This window comes from Heptranchias perlo, chromosome 4, assembly GCF_035084215.1.
Source record: "Heptranchias perlo isolate sHepPer1 chromosome 4, sHepPer1.hap1, whole genome shotgun sequence".
NCBI lineage: Eukaryota > Metazoa > Chordata > Chondrichthyes > Hexanchiformes > Hexanchidae > Heptranchias > Heptranchias perlo.
In genome coordinates this window covers 26891037-26912881 of record NC_090328.1, presented here as the reverse complement: position 1 = coordinate 26912881, position 21845 = coordinate 26891037, and the positions used below count along the sequence as shown (strand labels likewise).

Genomic DNA, 21845 nt, shown 5'->3' with positions numbered 1-21845 from the left:
TTTAATACAAATAGAGGCATTCATAGTTTTGAGAGGTTAAATCGGCTAAATATTTAATACAGTTTAATACAAATAGAGGCATTCATAGTTTTGAGAGGTTAAATCGTGGAAGGTTGTTTCCATTGGACAGAATTGGTAACAAGGGGTCATAAATTTAGACTTAATATTCGAAGTATACATGGCAACGGTTGAAAGAATTTTTTCATGCAAAGAATATGGAATGCATTGTTAAAAATATGAAAAGATGCAGGGGAAAAGCAAGGAAATGGTTAAGAATAGATATACCAAATGTGGCATTCGCACTGCCCAAGCGTGATGGCCAAATGGCCTCCTTCTGTGCTGGAATGTCTTTGATTCTAATTTGTGTGACCAGGTAGCCAGTGTGTTATTTGTGGGATTTGTTCTTCTGCCAGTACTAATTTGGAATGTTCAAACACCAACAGTAATGGTGGTCTTACTGTCACCTATACCTTTCTCCTGTGCTGTACCTCTTACTCCCACCTTTATCTTTCTGTCTCTTCTGAACTGTGTGTCCAATTCCCTTATCTGCACTGTACTGTATCTCTCACTCTCTATCTCCTGTACAGTATCTCTCATACTCTTAGTCCTGTATGGAACTTCTCACTTCCTCCTGTACTATATCCCTGTGCTGTACCCCTCTCTCTCTCCCATATGGTATTTCTCAACCTTTCCCTCCTGTAATGTATCTCTCACAGTTTCTCTCTGTGTATCATATTGCTTTAAATCTCTCCTGTACGATATTTCTCTCACACTCTTTGTCCTGTATGGTACCTGTCGATCTCTCCTGTACTATACACCCTACGTTGTTTCTCCTGTACTGTACCTTTCACTCTCTTCCTACAGTACTTCTGTGATTCTATAGATAAGGTCGATAGTCAAAATCTTTTCCCAAAGGTAGGGGAGTCTATAACGAGGGGGCACAGATTTAAGGTGAGAGGGGAGAGATACAAAAGGGTCCAGAGGGGCAATTTTTTCACTCAAAGGGTGGTGAGTGTCTGGAACGAGCTGCCAGAGGCAGTAGTAGAGGCGGGTACAATTTTGTCTTTTAAAAAGCATTTGGACAGTTACATGGGTAAGATGGGTATAGAGGGATATGGGCCAAGTGCAGGCAATTGGGACTAGCTTAGTGGTATAAACTGGGCGACATGGACATGTTGGGCCGAAGGGCCTGTTTCCATGTTGTAACTTCTATGATTCTATCTATGATTCTATGGTCTACCTCTCACTCTCCCTCTTTCTCCTCCTGCTAACCAAAATGGGAGAATAAAATGAACTCTGATTAAATGCACAATCAATCTGTTAACAGTAAATTAAATACAATGGGCCAGAATTTGCTGTAGCTGTTGAATGACACCTGCCATTAGTTAGACTTGCCCTTACCTGTTTCATTTCCATGATGTTGCTGTAAGTGGGAGATGGAAACGGCGCAGGGCATCTGAGATCTGTGCGAACAGGGCAACTATGTACCTCCTTAACCAATCAGATTGAAGGATTGTGAAATTAACAGCACAGAGTCTGAACCAGGAAATGTAAATTAGAATAATGAATTCAATGTCAAATCAGGTACAGAAAGAGAAATAACGAGAGGGAAAGAAAGATTGAATTAGGAGTGAGAAAAAAGAGACAGAAAGAAAAAGAAAAAAAATTAATTAATATATATTTTAAATCTCCAACAACAATTAAAAGCTGAAGGAATGAGACTCCATGCTTGTGTTAGTTACTTTTCAGTGCCAGAGAAGTTGTTTGGCAGTAATTAACACTTAAAGGGTAAAAAGGGTACATAGACGAAAATGGACAAGCCGTAATTTTCTGAGGCGAGTTTGGTTCTTATGTGCTGTTGGCCTCACCGTTATTTTGACAGGAACTTTAGCCTCATTGTTATTTTCTGAGGAAGTTAAAGTAATTAATATTAGTAAAGAAAAAGTACTGTAGAAATTAATGGGACTAAAGGCTGACAAATCCCCTGGACCTGATGGCCTACATTCTAGGGTTCGAAAAGAGGTGGCTGCAGAGATAATGGATGCATTGGTTGTAATCTTCCAAAATTCCCTAGGTTCTAGAACAGCCCCAGTGAATTGGAAAGTAGCAAATGTAACACCGCTATTCAAGAAAGGAGGGAGAGAGAAAACAGGGAACTACAGGCCAGTTAGCCTGACATCAGTAGTTGGGAAAATGCTGGAATCCATTATTAACGAAGTGGAAACGGGACACTTAGAAAATCATAATATGATTAGACAGAGTCAACATGGTTTTATGAAAGGGAAATCGTGTTTGACAAACCTATTAGAGTTTTTTGAGGATGAAACTAGCAGGGTAGATAAAGGGGAACCAGTGCATGTTGTATATTTGGATTATCAAAAGGCATTCGATAAGGTGCCACACAAGAGGTTGTTACACAAGATAAGGGCTCATGGGGTTGGGGGTAACATATTAGCATGGATAGAGGATTGGTTAATGGACAGAAAACAGAGAGTAGGAATGAACGGGTCATTTTCAGGTTGGCAGGCTGTAACGAGTGGAGTACCACAAAGATCAATGCTTGGGGCTCAGCTATTTACAATCTATATTAATGACTTAGATGAAGGGACCTAGTGTAATGTATCCAAGTTTGCTGATGATACAAAGCTAGGTGAGAAAGTAATCCATGAGGAGGACACAAAAAGTCTGCGAAGGGATATAGATAGGTTAAGTGAATGGGCAAGATGGTGGCAAATGGAGTATAATGTGGGGAAATGTGAGGTTATTCACGTTGGTAGGAAGAATAGCAAAACTGAATATTTTTTAAATGGTGAGAAACTATTAAATGTTGGTGTTCAGAGGGATTTGAGAGTCCTTGTACAAGAAACACAAAACGTTAGCATGAAGGTACAGCAAGCAATTGGGAAGACAAATGGTATGTTGGCCTTTATTGCAAGGGGGTTGGAGTACAAGAGTAAGGAAGTCTTACTACAATTGTACAGGGCTTCAGTGAGACCACACCTGGAGTACTGTATACAGTTTTCGTCTCCTTTCCGAAGGAAGGATATACTTGCCTTAGAGGCAGTGCAGCGAAGGTTCACTAGATTAATTCCTGGGATGAGAGGGTTTCCTATGAGGAGAGATTGAGTAGAATGGGCCTATACTCTCTGGAGTTTAGAAGAATGAGAGGTGATCTCATTGAAATATATATGATTCTGAGAGGGTTTGACAGGGTAGATGCAGAAAGGTTGTTTCCCCTGGCTGGAGAGTCTAGAACTAGGGGGCATAGTCTCAGGATAAGGGGTTGATCATTTAGAACTGAGATGAGGAGAAATATCTTCACTCAGAGGCTTGTGAATCTTTAGAATTTTCTACCCCAGAGGGCTGTGGATGCTCAGTCGTTGAGTATATTCAAGACTGAGATCGTTAGATTTTTGGACTCTAAGAGAATGAAGGGATATGGGGATCAGGCGGGAAAGTGGAGTTGAGATCCAAGATCAGCCATGATCTTATTGAATGGTGGAGCAGGCTCCAGGGGCTGTATGGCCTACTCCTGCTCCTATTTCTCATGTTCTTATGTTCTTAATATCTAGGCCCTTAATGTTTTGTCTTTCAGTGAACCACCATTCTGTTCTGTGTCATGATCAGAAAACAGATTTTTCAGTGCATTGTGCAGTGATTAATTCCAGTCTTTTTACGTACTAGATTTCTAATTTATTTGCTGATTGTACTAGGGATCGTTCAGATGTGGGGCCTGTCGGACTGGATATGTAGGAGACCAACTGAGAGGCTGCAAGCCCGAGAAGAGCTGCTCCAACAGACTCCTGAACCCCTGCCACACAAACGCACAGTGCTTTCTGGAAAGGGACGGCAACATTTCTTGTACTGTGAGTTTACAGCACTGACACCATGTGAATGGGTAGCATTGAGTGCCATGGGCTGGCTGATAATAGTAGTGCAGTGACAGAAATCATTCTATGACTCAGTCAGATCTAATGCCATCTGTTTCTTTTGCAATTGAAATTGGATGCTTCAGTGCACCGTGAAATTAGAAACAACGTAGGATGTTTCAAGGCCTTGGGAGATTAAATGGATGGGGTAGAATTTACAAAAGGGCGGACTGTACATGCTGTGTGGATGAAGCTGGCTTAACGAGCGAACGTTGCATGCTCATTCTGACATTCTGAATTCATTTAAGTGTATACAGCAATTAATGGTATTGGGTTATTGCAGGCAAGCCTTTGTGACTAAGAGTATTTGGGTCAGGGGAAATTGTCAGCTATCTAATTCCATCATTTTCTGTGATAATTGTGGAACAGGCCTTTTTTCACAAGTTCGGTTTCAGTGACCGAATGAAATATGTTAAAAATAAGCTCCCCACAACTAAAGTAACCTAGTATATGGGGTACACAAAGTGCATTTCATTTATTCCAGTTTAGTCACTGGGGGTGTGTTGTGCACAAATTTACACTTACAGTCATCAATGATTTAATTATAGTTTAACAATATGTAAGTGCAACTGGAAAAGTACCAACTCGCTGTGTTAACAATAAGATTGCATGTACCATTCAGAATTCATTTTTTCTTCCCCCCCTCCCATCCCTCCACACCCATCCCCTCTCCTGAAATGTTGACGCCCTAATGAGGTATGGTTTCATGGGTATCAATTGTCCTCCAGCATTACGTCCGTGTTTGTCATGTGAGCTTCGACCATGAGTGGCATACTATTAGACCATGGGGAGCATCACAGTTCAGCTCAATTCTGCTGTCAACTGATGTTCACAAACGTACACTTCCAGCAGGGGTCACTGGATGGCAGTCAGGGACGGGAACCCTCACCGATTTTCCTTGTCCTGACCCAGGGGAGCTGAGCTCAATTGTAGCCCCCTATGATCTCAGCCATGCACTGGGTAAACTCACTGAGCCACCAGTGGATCCATTTCAGGGTTTTCGTGTGAGATCGTCACCAATATTTTGGTCATTTCAGTAACCTACTGCAAATCGAAAATGGAGTAAAATTGGAATTTTTAGCGATAAAAAAGAAAACCTGTGGGCACTGGAAATCTAAAAACAGAAAAGTGTCAAAAATATACATCAGGTCACGGTCGGTTTTGATGAAGAGTTTCACCGACTTCGGAACATGGAGTTGTGTAACTTTGATTAAGTTTATAAAACACGTTTAGCAGTGCATCAGAGACTTTTCCTATAGACTCCAAGTTCAAATGTTGATTGATATGTTCTGCATTTCTGACATTTTCTCTGTTAATCTCTACAGTTGGAAGTTAACTGTTTACTTATCGATCTTATTAAAATGTTTGTGTTTCTCGAGCTGAAAGATGTCAGTACTGGAGAAATGAACACTTTCCACTTTTGTGCATCAAGCTTCAATTATCTACAGGTCCCTCAGGACTTCAAATCGCACTTTTGACCAGTCTTTACGAGATGTATATGACAGACTGCAGAAAGCTCACAGCTGTCTTGTTTCTTTCCGTAGTGTGGAATCGGCTGGGCTGGAAATGGTTACATATGTGGCAAGGATACCGACATCGATGGATATCCTGACCAGGATCTCAGGTGCTCTGATAAGAGCTGCAGAAAGGTTAGCAAAATGTACAAATTCACACTGACTGCATACAGTTACAGTAAGAATGGGATTAATTCCATTCCACAGGAGAGCATGAACACAAAGATGCACTGAGTATATATTACTGCATGGTTAAAGGACACATGGCAATCTGTAAGGAAGGAAAGGAGGCAACAAGATGGAGGAGACTTCAGAACATGGAATTGTGTAACTTTGATTAAGTTTATAGTGCATCAGAGACTTTTCCTATAGACTCCATGTTTTATCATGTACATATGCTGCATTTCTCTGGTAGCTTTCCAGTATGTTTTCCTGTGTACATGTGTGTCAGCATACCAAATATGGAAACAATTAAACTGCAAGGTTATTTTGATCCAAACTGTGTGTAACTGGGATAAGTTTCCAGGAAATTCACAGGAAGTGTGTAGTAAGTAAGTTAGATACGCACATTAACAGATCTAGAGCTTGGAAATTCAAGGGCCTCACTCTGCCGGCTAATTGCACCAGAGCGGAACTCCCGCCAAAAACCGGAGACTCCATCCCAAATTCTGGATTAGGATCATTAGCATAGTTGTGGCAGCCCTTCTTAGGCAGAGTGGAGTCCTACCGAGACCCAACTGGGCTAAGGTAAAAAAAAATGTTTAACAGTCTTCAGTTCCCACTGGAGCTACTCCAATTAGAGAAGGTAATTAATCCCAGCCAGGTCTCAACTATTAAGGTAACAAGATCCGGAATTGAAAGGTCTGGTCCAAATGGGGTGCAATTCCGACTGATCCAAAACAGGATTTATGCCTTCTTCAGCCTCAGAAATTTTGGAGCCTTGGAATTTAATTTCCTGTGGTAAGGCATACATTGGTATGTTTATGGAAATTTGCTCCATGCACTATTTCAATGCAGTCGTTAACTTATTTATTTATGTGAATATGTTAACCAGTGCACTATGAGAAGAAAATAAACCCTTTGTTTTTCTCCCTCTAGGTATCTCTCCTATTTTATTTTCTCTTCTCATATCTAATCCCTTCCCATTTTGTTTTTCCATCTTATTTGGTTTCCTGTTTATTTCCTTATGCTCATTTCCTTCCCTCTTTCTACCTTTTGTCTGATTCTCCTCTTTATTGCTTTAATCTCTCTTTTAATTATTTATACTCCCTTCTCTTTTGATTCTTTCACTTTCCCTCTCTGACTTTTTGATTCTCTCATTTTAATTCATTATCTCTCTGTTTTGATTCTCTCAAATTATTTTCCACTGTTGATTTTCTCTCTCATTATATCTCCCTCTGTTTTGGTTCTTTCATTTGTGTACAGTAGTGCTGTGTGTGGTTATGTTACCGGATTAGTAATCCAGAAACCTGGACTAATAATCCAGAGAACCTGAGTTCCATGAGCACTGTGGCACTTTGAGAATTTGAATTGTGTTTAAAAAAAATCTGGAAATAAAAACCTGGCATCAGTAAAAGTAACCCATGAAGCTGTGGGATTGTTGTAAAAACCCAAATGGTTCACTGATGTCCTTTAGGGAAGAAAACCTGCTGTCCTTACCCAGTCTAGCCTATATGTGGCTTCAGCCGTACGCCAATGTGGTTGACTCTTAACTACCCTCTGAAGTGGCCTAGCAAGCCACCCAGTTGTATCCAACGCTACCGGCAGTTCAAGTAGAAGGCCCACCACCACCTTCTCAGGGCAACTAGGGATGGGCAATAAATGCCAGCATTGTCAGCAATGCCCACATCCCAAGAATAATTTTTTTCAATAATAGATTCTCTCTGACTGTCCCCTCACTGTAACCATGGAATATCTCCCTCGGACTCATACCAAAACTTTGTTGCAAGGGATTCCTGATGGGTTTCTTTCTACTGCTGTTTCAGCACTTCTGAGATTTGAGACTCGACCCTGCAGAGTTCATGGGGAGTTAGAGCTGATTAAAAAGATATACAAATCAACACTACACATCAAATTGCTGCTTGGGGATGGGGGAATGAGCTGAAACAAAGAGGACTCTAACATGTTTTCACTAGGCCTCTTTTTTTGGAAGTGGGAATGCCATAGCTTCGTGAAATAGAACTTGGCATCACAAGTTGCAATAGAAAAGCAGTATATTATTTAAATGGAGAGAGATTGCAGAACTCTGAGGTACAGAGGGATCTGGGTGTCCTAGTACACGAATCACAAAAAGTTAGTATGCAGGTACAGCAAGTGATTAGGAAGGCAAATGGAATGTTGTCATTTATTGCAAGGGGAATGGAATATAAAAGTAGAGATGTCTTGTTGTCCAGGGCATTGGTGAGACCACATCTACAATACTATGTGCAGTTTTGGTCTCCTTATTTAATAAAGGACATAATTGCTTTAGAGGCGGTTCAGAGAAGGTTCATTCGACTGATTCCTGGGATGAGAGGGTTATCTTACGAGGAAAGGTTGGACAAGACGGGCCCACTGGAGTTTAGAAGAATAAGAGGTGATCTTATTGAAATATGTCAGATCCTGAGGGGACTTGAAGGGGTAGACGCTGAGAGGATTTTTCCCCTGGTGGGAGAAACTAGAACTGGGGGCCATGGTTTAAAAATAAGGGGTCTCCCATTTAAGGTAGAGATGAGGAGAAATTTTTTCTCTCAGAGGATCGTGAGTTTGTGGAACTCCCTTCCCCAGAGAGCGGTGGAGGCAGGGTCATTGAATATTTTTAAGGCTGAGTTAGATAGATTCCTGATCAACAAGGGAGTCAAAGGTTATAGTAGGTAGACGGGAAAGTAGGTTTGAGGTCACAATCAGATCAGCCATGATCTTATCAAATGGCAGAGCAGGTTCGAGGGGCTGAATGGCCTACTCCTGCTCTTAACTCATGTTCCTATGTTCGTATGTAAGTTCAGTTTCACTTCCAGTTTACCATTTTTTTAATTCATTTGCTTGTTGCTGACTGCAGCAACTTTAAAAATAACACTGGTGAATGGCAAGCAAGTAAATTTTAAAATCTGAGGTACTCAGAGTTCGAGAGTACTGGAGAAAGATTAAAGAAAATTAAATAGAAGTTGGCAATCAAAAGCAGCTCTCTCACTTCAAAAATAATTCAGCGATCGTATTTGGAAATGTAACTGAACACTGTAGGATCGACTTTCCTCCACCTGTGCGGAAGTCAAGTGGAGCCCACCTAAATGCATTCCGTCTAACTTGATTTGAACCCACTTTTATTTGCCTGGGCCTAACATACCCCAGGCACAGGCTGTGGCAGGGTTTTGCACCTGGAAATGGGTACAGAAATTCAACCATTGCTGCAGGTCTTCAGTAAAGGTAATGGCTGCCAGCTGTAGAGTCTACTGGCTATTGTCCAAAAATAATAGCCCCAAGGCGTCCAGCCCTGAAGATCTACGGAGGACTTGAAAATACGAACATTTACCATGGTTTTAGTTGCCAGGCCCTTTCAGCTCCTTTGATTTGAGCGAGGTTTGGCACAAATCCTAAAGCCAACGTCTTCTAGACACCCTTCCTAATAGGCACCTGCCTGACATTCAGACAGGAAATGAGGTATCTGATTTACAGTAACCCTCCGAGACTGTCTAACACACTTGATCTACAGTAACCATCCGAGACTGTCTAACACATCTGATGATACAAAATTGGTAGGGTGGTAAATAGCGAGGAGGATAGCCTCAGTCTGCAGGACGATATAGATGGGTTGGTCAGATGGGCGGAACAGTGGCAAATGGAATTTAACCCGGAAAAGTGCGAGGTGATGCACTTTGGAGGGACTAACAAGGCAAGGGAATACACAATGAATGGGAGGACCCTAGGCAAGACAGAGGGTCAGAGGGATCTTGGTGTGCAAGTTCACAGATCCCTGAAGGCGGCGGAACAGGTAGGTAAGGTGGTAAAGAAGGCATATGGGATACTTGCCTTTATTAGCCGAGGCATAGAATATAAGAGCAAGGAGGTTATGATGGAGCTGTATAAAACACTGGTTAGGCCACAGCTGGAGTACTGTGTGCAGTTCTGGTCGCCACACTACAGGAAGGATGTGATCGCTTTGGAGAGGGTGCAGAGGAGATTCACCAGGGTGTTACCAGGGCTGGAGCGCTTCAGCTATGAAGAGAGACTGGGAAGATTGGGTTTGTTTTCCTTGGAGCAGAGGAGGCTGAGGGGGGACATGATTGAGGTGTACAAAATTATGAGGGGCACAGATAGGATGGATACTAAGGAGCTTTTTCCCTTCGTTGAGGGTTCTATAATAAGGGGACATAGATTCAAGGTAAAAGGCGGGAGGTTTAGAGGGGATTTGAGAAAGAACTTTTTCACCCAGAGGGTGGTTGGAGTCTGGAACTCACTGCCTGAAAGGGTTGTGGAGGCAGGAACCCTCACAACATTCAAGAAGCATTTGGATGAGCACTTGAAATGCCATAGCATACAAGGCTACGGACCAAATGCTGGATTATGGGATTAGAGTAGACAGGGCTGATGGCCGGCGCGGACACGATGGGCCGAAGGGCCTCTATCCGTGCTGTATAACTCTATGACTCTATGACTCTATGAGGTAGAAGGTGCCATTATTGTCCCTTCCAACTCATTTGCATGCTTACAACTCCCCCTTCCTCTGAGGGATATCCTGAAAGTGTCAGGGTAACAAAAAAAAGGGATGGAGACCCAATATCAAGGGTCACTATCCCTTTCTTCTCTACTTTGTACCTAGGAACTGAGTATTCCTCAGATGCAAAGCAGAGGAAAATCAGCCCTAACATATTGAAAATAATTCAGAGTTACAATAGAGGAGACACTCTGACACATCTGATTTACAATGACCCACCGAGACTGTCTAACACACTTGATCTACAGTAACCCTCCGAGACTGTCTAACACATCTGATTTACAGTAACCCTCCGAGACTGTCTAACACACTTGATCTACAGTAACCATCCGAGACTGTCTAACACATCTGATTTACAGTAACCCTCCGAGACTGTCTAACACACTTGATCTACAGTAACTCTCCGAGACTCTCTAACACATCTGATTTACAGTAACTCTCCGAGACTCTCTAACACATCTGATTTACAGTAACTCTCCGAGACACTCTAACACATCTGATTTACAGTAACCCTACGAGACTGTCTAACACACTTGATTTACAGTAACTCTCCGAGATTCTCTAACACACCTGATTTACAGTAACCCTACGAGACTGTCTAACACACTCGATCTACAGTAACTCTCTGAGACTGTCTAACACACCTGATTTACAGTAACACTACGAGACTGTCTAATGCATCTGATTTACAGTAACCCTATGAGACTGTCTAATGTACCTGATTTATAGTATCCCTATGAGACTGTCCATCATGTCTGATTTACAGTATTCCCATGAGACTGTCTAAAACAAGTGATCTATGTTACCCAATGGATGGTCTAACACACACAATTGATGATATCATCCTGAAACACTCGATGAGGCATATCATTGTTAGACACTCTCAATCAAGGATACCACTAGGTGACATCCTGACACACCCAATTGAGGGTACCAGCATGAGACCCTCTAACACACACAATTGAGGGTACCACAACGATAATGCAATCGAGGATAACCATACCCTAATGAAGTCAATTGAATGTAGCTTTATGAGATGTTAAAGGGCTGGAATTGTCAAGCTCTATTTTGAGCTGGGAGTCTCACTAGATGCAAGTACAGATTGCAGAATTTGGGTTGTAGTGTTATAGCTAGATCTCCAACCCACGTTTGGATCTCACAAGGCTGCACACTGGCAGTGAGATTTCATAATATCTATCTATCCTACTTTCTCAATAGCCTATCGCCGATCATTGCAAGTAATTTATAAGTGAATATTTACACTGAATTTCATTTCTTTAATCTTTTCCCCCCTCAGGATAACTGCATATTTGTTCCCAATTCTGGACAAGAAGATGCTGATGGTGATGGGGCAGGAGATGCTTGTGATGATGATGCAGATGGAGATGGCATTTTAAACTCACAGGCATGTGTTTAAACTATAACAAAGCCATTTCTTTCTTTAGTTTGTACAAATTTAGTTGGAGACACTGATAGCAATGTGCAGTTTTGGAGTCTTGTGAAGGGTATTATAACAACAGTGGAATTTTTAGGAACAGAGAAAGGGTATTAGGTGAACAAGCCAATCCTTTTTTGTAGATCTCAAACGTGCCTTAAACTTTCCTAACAACTTAATTCCGGATACCCAGAATTACCTTTGTTTCTTGCCTCTGTATCCTCTCGAGCAATAATGCCTTTCGTATATGCCTTTGGCATCTCCAGACTCGACTAGTTCAATGCTCTCCTGGCTAGCTCCCCATCCTCTACCTTCCGTAAACTTCAGCTCATCCAAAATTCTACTGCCCATATCCTATCCCACAACAAGTCCTACTCACCCATCACCCCTCGCTGGCCTACAACAACTCAAATTTAAATTTCTCTTCCTTATGTCTAAATCCTTTTATGGCTGCCTGTGCTTTTTTCTGAAATGATAAGGGAGATTTTTTTGCCATTTTTGAGTAAACATTTATACCTTTTTACTGCAGTCTTCTCTGCCAGAGCCTCTATGGAGTTCTGCTTGTACGAACCCTTCTGTGAATGGGCTGGGGATTTTAAGTAACTGCACAGAAACAAGGGAAGAATTAAAACCTTTATTTATGGCATCGCCTGGTGTAAAAGAATGGGAGTGAATTGGAGAATTTCAGAAAAGAGAATGCATTTGTGTGGTAGTGTTGTCTAAACAGAATGAATCTGGTGGGCATTCACAGCACGCAAGCATAGTTACTGGAACAAATTCTGTCAGGTTCAGCTTTAGGTCATATCAATCTCAGCCACTAGCTTGAAGCTGCTCTACATACCCCAGACTGTGTAGTTACTGGGCTGGCTAGTGAACAGCCCTCATAGATAGTCAGCCAGTCTGAGACATGTCAGCAAGAAAACTATCCTGAAGTATATGAGCGGCAGGGGGGGCTCAGATCTGATGTATGACCGCAGGTTGAACTTGACAGAATTTGTTCCAGTAACTCTGTAACTGCTCAGTTGAGCCTATGTATTTAAAGAGGACTATTATAAAATAATCAGTAATTTACTCCCATTCTTTTCCATTAGTCGGTGCAATAATTCAATGATTAACCCTTTTCATTTTACTGGTCATCTTATCTATGCAGGGTTTTTTTTTCTTTAAATTCCAACAATTCCAGAAGGTTCATAAATTATGTGCAGACAGAGCTCCACAGAAAGGCTGTTACACCCTGCCTTTACCCATTGCTTGTTTTCATGCAGTATCCCGTTTACCAATATGTGGCCATAAGTCTGACAGTAGCTTCCAGTTCCTGCGAGTGTTTTACATAAACCAGGGGATCAGGTAATCATACCTGCTCCCAGTTCAAAAACAGCAACTACTTGCATTTATATAGCGCCTTTAACATGGTAAAACGTCCCAAGGCGCTTCTGGGAGTATTATCAAACAAAATTTGACACTGAGCCACATAAGGAGATATTAGGACAGGTGACTAAAAGCTTGGTCTAAGAGGTATGTTTTAAAGAGTGTCTTAAAGGAGGAGAGAGAGGTAGAGGTGGAGAGGTTTAGGGAGGGAATTCCAGAGCTTAAGGCCTAAGCAGCTGAAGGCACGGCCGCCAATGGTGGAGCGATTAAAATCGGGGATGCACAAGAGACCAGAACTGGAGGAGCGCAGAGATCTCGAAGGGTTGTAGGGCTGGAGGAGGTTACAGAGATAGGGAGGGGGGAGGCCATGGAGGGATTTGAAAACAAGGATGTGGATTGAGGAGCAGTGTTGAGGGCAGCTGGAAGATAGTGTACATAAGGTGTGTCCTGATAATTTTCAAACAATTGTATAAAGGGATGGGAGGGAGGGAGAGAGATTTGCAGTTTTGTTTTTGAAAAACATTCTTGCAGCTCATGTTTTAGAACTGGACTGGCCTCCTTGAGCATTGTGTTAACAAAATGTATATTTTCAGTCATTGACTGTCTGCATATCACTGGTAATATATTAAAAAATTTGGTAAGAAGTAATGACCTATTCCTGTCCACACAAATATAGACACCTATAATCCTAAACCTACCACTTGTTGATACACTTTCTCTGCTAAAACATGAGTTTTTATCAGTTATTCATTCCCACGACTAACTCCCATCAGATGGCCACCGGCACAGGCTCGATGGGCCGAATGGCCTCCTTCTGTGCTGTAACGATTCTATGATTCTATGATCGAATTTTGAAAGGTAAATAAGACATGCAACTTTTTATGTTTTTTCCAAAATAACGTGCAATGTTCCACTGACATATTTTACTTTTTGAAATTCACTGATGGCACATACAAGTAGAAGAGTCACAGACTGAGCAGAGAACAAGCTACATACATCCAGCTTCAAAGCAGTTTTACCTTCCTCTTTGTTGCAAACTCACCGGGAGTTAAATTTAACCTTTGGCAGTAGCGCAGAACAGGCGATAGTGAATCGGCAGTCCTCTTACACCCGCCTGATTTTCCTCCCTTTCGCCCATTTTGCGCCACCCCCGAAGACCAATTCCGCCCCCACCATTTTTGGATTTGTGAGGAAAATCTGTGATATAACAAATTGTAGTTAATCTGTGAAAAGTAAAGATCTGGTTGGTCCAAAGGCTCTTTTTCTCATAGCACATTTTCTGTCTTCTCATTGCTAATACGTGGGCTCTATCTATATCTCAGTTCAGTAATTTCATTCAGACCGTTTAATTTGTCTGTGGCTGTTTTTTTTTGTTTGCTTCTACATTTAAAAATACTTGAAGATTGAAAATTAAAAGTCGTCTGAACAAAAGCAATCCAAAGGCAGCTGCAGGATCTGAGGAAGGTTAAGAGAGGTGGGCTGTAACATTTCTGTATCGTAATATTCTATGACGGGGTAACACTGTCTCTTTTCAGGATAACTGTGTGCTGGTTCGTAACATCAATCAACTGAATGCTGATGAAGATAACTATGGAGATGCTTGTGACAACTGTCGAATATCAATTAACAATGATCAGAGAGACACAGATAGTGATGGGAAAGGCGATGTCTGTGATGATGATATGGATGGAGATGGTAAGCATTTATCTCAAGTAAAAACATCTAGCACATCACAGCTCTACCATTTGTTTAAATATTTGCCTGTCCATTCCCCTGGCATTGTAGCTCCTTAAGCTAAACCCTGAATATTAGACTCCCTACCAGACAAAAACTTCAGTGATCAATGATGCATGGTTTTTTGGGGCTCAAGGTTTCCTTATTGTAGGACCATGAAGGTCACTGTTTTTAATGCAAGTGTCATTGATCATAAGTTCATGATAAATTAGGACAAGGAAGTCCTTTCATCCCAACTTAGGTCATCCATTCAGAAAGTCCCCTCAATGCGACATCCAATTCTTTCTTAAATAACTCCAGGGAGGTTGATTTTAACTGTCTGCAAGTTCCTGGTGGGCTGGGGTGAGGTGGGTGCAAAACGCGCTCACTAGCCCATATTTTAGATCCGGGATATTTTAACTCCCAGGCCTCGTCTGCAAGCTGTCAGTCAGCTGCTCATCTGAAATGGGCGGAAAGCAGCAGCTGGCTGGCGGGCAAGAGCTGACGTTCAGGCAGCTGGAGGCCGGCAACAAAGGAAGGCTCGCCGGCAAGCAGGAAAGTTGCTCCGAGGACAGGTCGGGAGGGTCTCGCGGAGGGAATGGGGGAGTCCAGAGTAGGGGAGGCTGCACTCTTGCTCCTTCTGCTCCCACAAAGGAAAGCTTACAACTTACCTTGGAGGGCCTCTTCATCCTCCTAACAGCTGCTGACTTGCTTCAGCCTTGCAGCAAAATCACAGCAACATTCCTACTCAAGTTAAAACCGAGTAAGAGTCCCATTGATGTAACGGGTCCCTGATTGTATTTTAACTTGGGTCTGAGCGGTGGCCAGCAGGATACCAGCAGAAATGGGGGAGGTTAAAGGCCCTCCTGCCCCATTCCTGCCGGGCAGGTGGAGTTAAAACTCCCCCCCCCCCGCCCCCCAGCTGGGTTTTTGCCTACATCACCCTTCCTGGAAGCCGATTTGTGTGAAGAAGGACTTCCTTACACCAGGCCTAAATTTGTCTTTCACTAGTTTGTACCCATGTCCCTTTGGCCTACTCTTGCAATTTAGTTTGAAGTAATTTTCCACCTTGACCTTTTCCATACCATTCATCATCTTATATACTTCAATAAAATCACCTCTCAGTCATCTCCTTCACGACTGAAAAGCTTACGGTTTTCAGTCTATCCTCATACCTCTGACATTAGGGATCAACTCATGGCTCTTCTCTGAATTACCTCCAGTGTTTGAATGTCTCCCTTGTGTCTTGATGAAGAGAACTGGACACACTATTCAAAGTGTGGTCTGACCAGAGTGCTAGACATGATTGAGCATGACTTCCTCTGACTTGTACTCTACTGTTTGGCTATGTAGTTTACCATTCAATTTGTTTATTTGTTCCTGCTGTTGGGTGATTGGACATGTTGAGCATTGACTCTAATAGGGCTACTAGCTCTTTTTAAACTACATCCTTAGCTCTTTCAACGGCCTTCACAGAGTATGTGTATTGCCCATTTTTTCTTCCTATGTGCCTTACATTTTACTTTTCCATGTTAAATTTTATCTGCCATTATTAGAATGAAAGAGGTAAAGAGCATAGAAGGAGGCCATTCGGTCCATTGTGTCTGTGCTAAAGCAATTCAAAACAAATCCCACTGCTCTGTGCTCTCCACATAGCTCTGTATTGTCTTCTGTTTCAAATATTTATCCAATTTTCCCTTAAAAGATTTAAATGATCTCTGCACCAATTAATCCCTATGGCAAAACATTCCATGTATAAAGACGTTTCTGCTAACCTCTTTCCTTACTCTCAGTGGCAAAAAGCAAAGACTGGAACGATGTGATGAATGGTGTCCCATAGGGATCTGTCTTGGGGTTGATCTTATTTATTATATACAAAAATGATTTCGGAATTAAGGGAAAAATATTGAAATTTGCCAATAACATCAAATTGAGGTGTAGGAAATTGTGACAACGACTGTAAAAGACTACAGGAGGGTGTTACCGGGATCAGGGGTTTAGCATGTAAATGGGATTAGAATAGATAGATACCATAATGTGTAGCACTTCAGCACTCAGCACTGGCATGTTGTGCCAAATTACCTCCTTTAGTGATGAAATTTCTATGATTCTACTAACTAAAAATAACAGTCATTTAAATCAACAGTTCTGGCTGTTTATTCCTTTATCTTCAACAGTCTTCTGCTGTCATATTCCAAAGTATGAACTTTCCCTGAACTGAGCTTTTGTTATCCGACCCCAACTTTAATCATTCAGGAAAAACATGCATAGTTGGTGAATGCTTTTTGTTTTGCTCTCTGTGTCCTCCTGTAGGGATCAAAAATTTCTTGGACAACTGCCAAAGAGTTCCTAACATAGACCAGAAGGACAGAGATAACGATGGTGTCGGTGATGCTTGTGACAGCTGTCCTGATGTCATCAACCCTAACCAGGTCTGAGAGAACTAGCTTGTCATTATCCTGTGTGAAGTGTAACATTTTGTTAAATGCTTAATGACATCTATAAGGAGATTGTGCCCTGTAACTGAAGCATCAGTATTCAGAGTAAGCATGTTCCAACAGTTTCTATTTTTATTTTGCATGCTTCATTACTTTTTTTTTCTTTAAATTTGTTTAAACAAATTGTGCTCATCAAAAGTGAGGGCTGTGAGTGCACAGGATCGGTGTCCTTCCCATTTTAGGCTCTAAGCTCAGTGTTAAGCACCGTCAACTCAGCTAGATGCAAAGCAAACTCCCTCTACTCTGCCCCAATAAATGCCTCAGTCCCAACCTCAGAAACGCACCCATACAATTCCAATGTGATATTTTTCCACCGTCACCTCCAGACACAACTATTTCAATGTTTTTCTGGTCGGCCTCCCATCTTCCGTCTCTAATAAATTTCAACTCATCTAAAGCTCTGCGCATATCATATCCTGCACCAAGCCCCACTCACCCATGAACCCTGTGCTTGCTGACTTACATAGGCTTCCAGTCACCCAATGTCTCAAATTTGAAATTCTGATCTTTGTGTTCAAATCATTTCATGGCCTTGCTTCTCCCTATCTCTGTAACCTTCTCCAGCCCTATAACCCTCTGAGAACTCTGCGTTCCTCCTATTCTTTCGTCCCATCATTGAGGCTGTTACCTCAGCCATCTAGGCCTTCTCAACACTGCATTGCTTGATGTATCTTGACTGTAACATCTTCTCCTCTTGTATATGACTGAGTCATGTCATCAGTGAGTTCAGATCCCAGCTGTGTGTTTCTCATAGTCGTGAAAGGGTTTCTGGAGAAGGGCTGTTAAAATATTGTCACATTGTCACATTTGCCCTGCACTTCTCTACCATGCAGATACTTCTTCCCTTTTAGGCCAGTAGGATTCATTATTTCAGACACCGATACAGCAAAATACTACCAGTTAACACTTTTAATATTAAAATAATAGGCTTCCAGTAACAATAGCTGCAGTGGTGGCACTGGCAGTAACTACTTATTCCCAATGGTAAATTCATAACATCCACTGACAGTAAAATCGAGTCCCTTGTCATTTATTTTCTGCGGGAATGTCTTTTTGCAGACACACACTGTGTTACAGCAGCTAAAGTCTCTGAATAACTCACATATTAGCAGGAAAACCTGTCTCCTTCATACCAATTGGCCACCTGAATGATAGTATAAATATAATAGAATGGTCTTTTGGTGTCTCTCTCCCAGAACCCAATTTATAAGGTAAAGGGGGTATAGCGTTTGATGCTGAAACTGAATGATTGAAATAGGAAAGTACAAAAAGTCACCAAAAAAAGGTTTAAAAAATTTCTCTGTAAATACAACATTTGTACAAAATGTCTATCAAATATTGAAATGATTTTTAAATAAGTAATGGATTTAGAGATGTGAAACTCAAGTTACCCACTTTTAAAGACTGCAACATAAAACAATAAAATGCTCACCTCAATCTGGTTACTAGTTCCTATCTCAAAAAATATAAGCAAGGTTTGACTAATACAGAGTAACTTCCTCAAAACAAGGGTTATGTCTCAGCATATATCAAAGGCTCAAATTATTATCAATAGATCTTATTTAGGCCAACATGTTTCCTGTTGATTTACACTAAAGGGAGAAGCAGTATTTTGGTGAAAACATGGTTGCATCACATTATTTAAAGCTTTGTTTTGTCTCCAATGGTGGCGATCAAAAGATCTTCCTGCTCTCCTGGCAAGATCCTGACATTCCTTGCTCAGTTTCCACAAAAATGTCTTTATTTTTTGAAGTCTGTGGTTTGCTCCTGCTAATAGTTTTTTTCAAATTGTAATCTGTATCAATTTGAGTGGGGTGCTACACACGTTGCTGTGAAGACAGAATGATTGATCTCCTTTGTATGCATAGTCATTTGTGACCTGTTAGCTTTTCCACTAATGTCTACTGTTTCTTTCGGTTTACAGTCAGACATTGATAATGATCTTATTGGAGATTCCTGTGACACAAATCAAGACAGGTACCTTGTTAGTTGCAATGGTCAGATATTTCTATATAACACTTAAACTGAAATGTACCATCTCTTCTTGATAAGAAATGGTAGAAATTTTTAACATTATAAACGAAGAAGTACTGTTGCAATGTTATCATACAAACACTTAACATGGTCATATCAAGTTCCTCTCTGTGCTATTTAAAAAGAGGCATTAACTTACTTATTTTAATAACTCAGGAGGGGTTAATTATGTATATTGTATATTATAAACAAGGGGATAATGAATGGTTAGATGTTTGCTGCAATGCTGTAACATACATGCAAGGTGCGCTCACAATTTTTTTCATATAATAAACTCTAAAAGACACTTAGCAATTAAAATGAAAGAATATGTCTATTATATCTAATTCCAAACTTCAATATTTAAACTTTAATGGTTTAATATTTAAAGAAGGACAAGTTAAGATCAGAACCCATGGGAAGACAGCATGATCTGTGTGGGTAAATTCCAAGGGCCATTTTAACGGCCTGCCGGCCTAGTTTGCGCTGGCTTTATCTCCCTTTGGTCATTTTCTCCCTTTTTTCAATTTGCTTTGCCACACACCGCTCTTCAATTGAGAGTGGGCAATGAGTCTATAGATATCTGATAATACAGCTCTCTGACTACCCACTAGAATATGGTACAGACTGCTATAAGTGACTTACCTGTAGATATTCCCTGCTTTCCTGCAGAGATAGCGTGTAATAATTACTGGAGTTGTAGCATTTTTAATCACAGTTTGGGAATATCCCTGATGGCCCTTGCTGAAATCAGAAAGTCTCTGTGTGGGAACTACAAGCAGGAGTTCACATCTTACCATTCTGTGGTACCAGTATAGGTACCTCAATAGACTACAGCAACAGTCCACTCTATGTAAACAGCTTGACAGCATTATACCCACTTCAATGTAAGACACTGCCTTACTCCCAACCAGCAGCTAAGGAGGAGCACAGAGAGTATCCTATCAAAATTCAAGTAGCAGCGGTGAATCAGATAAACACGCAAAGGATGTCTCACTCTTTCTGAGGTTTTCTCACTATTTGAATGCCAAAATCACTGAATGGGAGTAATTTGCAGTCCGTACGCATTTTTTAGATGTTTTCTGACTAAGTTGTTATTCTGTACCTGCTCCGTTTATAGTAATGTTGGGAATTAGAACCAGATTTTCTGCCAGGATATCAAATGCTGAAATCATATTGAAATAAATTTACCCGGGAAATTATTGCTAGGAAAAGAACATGGCCCTGAATTTCCTTGGGGGTGACCTGATCTGCCGTAACTTCAGCAGGGGATTGGTGGAACCTCTGGAAAAACATTTCTCTAGGAGTTCCACTGATCTCCTGGGCCTAACACTCTGCTAAATTGCTCTCCAGTTGGTGATTTTTGTGAACACCTTTTTTCTGGAGTGCCTTTAGAAGTCAACGCAGGAATTTGACATAGATATCCCGTTCATACTGACAGCAAAGTCTGGAGATAGCCTCTAACCTTCCTTTGTTTGGGTTGACAGCACATTTAGGCTGATGTTAGAACCATGTTCGCTTGGGCCAATTTTGAATCAATTCCATTGACATTTGAGGATTTTGCACTGTGCTCCTGGTGGGGAGGCTCATCTGCCATATTGGAAATTTGGCTGCATGAAAATCATGTACAGTGCACACCTAAATTTGTGATATACGCTCATAGTGGGCAATTCTCCCCACCAAGAGATGGAAAATTACTCCTATAAAGTACACTCAAATATCAATGGGATTGATTCAAGATCAGCCCATGCAAATGTTTTGTCTGGCTTCCCAAAGGTCAAAACACACATGGGTCAATGAGTGTCAACAGTCTTTAAAACCACAGTGGCAGCAGTAATATTTTTAATTCCTCGTGTAACTTCCTTGAAGAAAGTGGAAAGTATGCAATTTATTGACAAATCTTGTTAAACATTTCAACACATGTAAACTTGTAAAATAGGGAACTGTTGGATTTTCACATGCAGTGACACTTCCATTAATATCTGGTGATATTCTGTACGTAGCTTAATAACCAAGGTCTTCATGAGCAAAAGGTCTAATTTACTGTTTCACAGAATGTGTATGATTGAGTGTGTGCGTGTGAGTTCGATAGTTGGATCTTTAGTTTACTTTCAGTCTTATAAATGTAATTGATAATAAAGTTTTCTTAAAATCACAATGATTTATAGAACACATATAAAAGCTATTTGAAGCACAGCACTTGTCAAGTACAAGAATGTGAAGGAAAGAGGATTAAATGAGAGGAGCAAATAGCTAAAATCGTGTTGTGTTTCAATATACCTGTATTGCTTTACTTCGACAGTGATGGAGATGGGCACCAAGACAGCAATGACAACTGCCCCACCATCATTAACAGCTCCCAAGCAGACACAGATAAGGATGGGCTTGGAGACGAGTGTGATGATGATGATGACAATGATGGAATTCCAGATGTTTTCTCACCTGGTCCAGATAATTGCAGGCTGGTAGCCAATCCAGGGCAGGAGGATGATAATTGTGAGTACGCAAGTGCGGCTCATATCAAAAGAACACAAGTATGGAACAAGAAAGGCCATTTGGTACATCGAGCCTGTTCTTTCCAACAGGCCATGTACAGTTTGCACTGTTGTGAACTCTACCCAACTTAACCGCAAGTAAAAACTTCCTGCTAGATAATACACTGTGGAATTTCTCCCTGAGTCTTGA

The 21845-nt window shown here is 41.2% G+C and overlaps 1 protein-coding gene across 1 annotated transcript in view; it reads left to right on the top strand.

Annotated features, from left to right (window-relative positions):
* The window catches only part of LOC137320449 (thrombospondin-4-like), a 97731-nt gene that overhangs the window by 51257 nt on the left and 24629 nt on the right, over positions 1-21845 (top strand). Inside the window, exons 10-16 of the mRNA XM_067982145.1 lie at positions 3714-3866; positions 5474-5578; positions 11431-11538; positions 14472-14631; positions 16963-17081; positions 19072-19124; positions 21463-21656. Of these exons, the coding sequence (XP_067838246.1) occupies positions 3714-3866; positions 5474-5578; positions 11431-11538; positions 14472-14631; positions 16963-17081; positions 19072-19124; positions 21463-21656 (892 nt within the window). The remainder of the gene's footprint in view (positions 1-3713; positions 3867-5473; positions 5579-11430; positions 11539-14471; positions 14632-16962; positions 17082-19071; positions 19125-21462; positions 21657-21845) is intronic.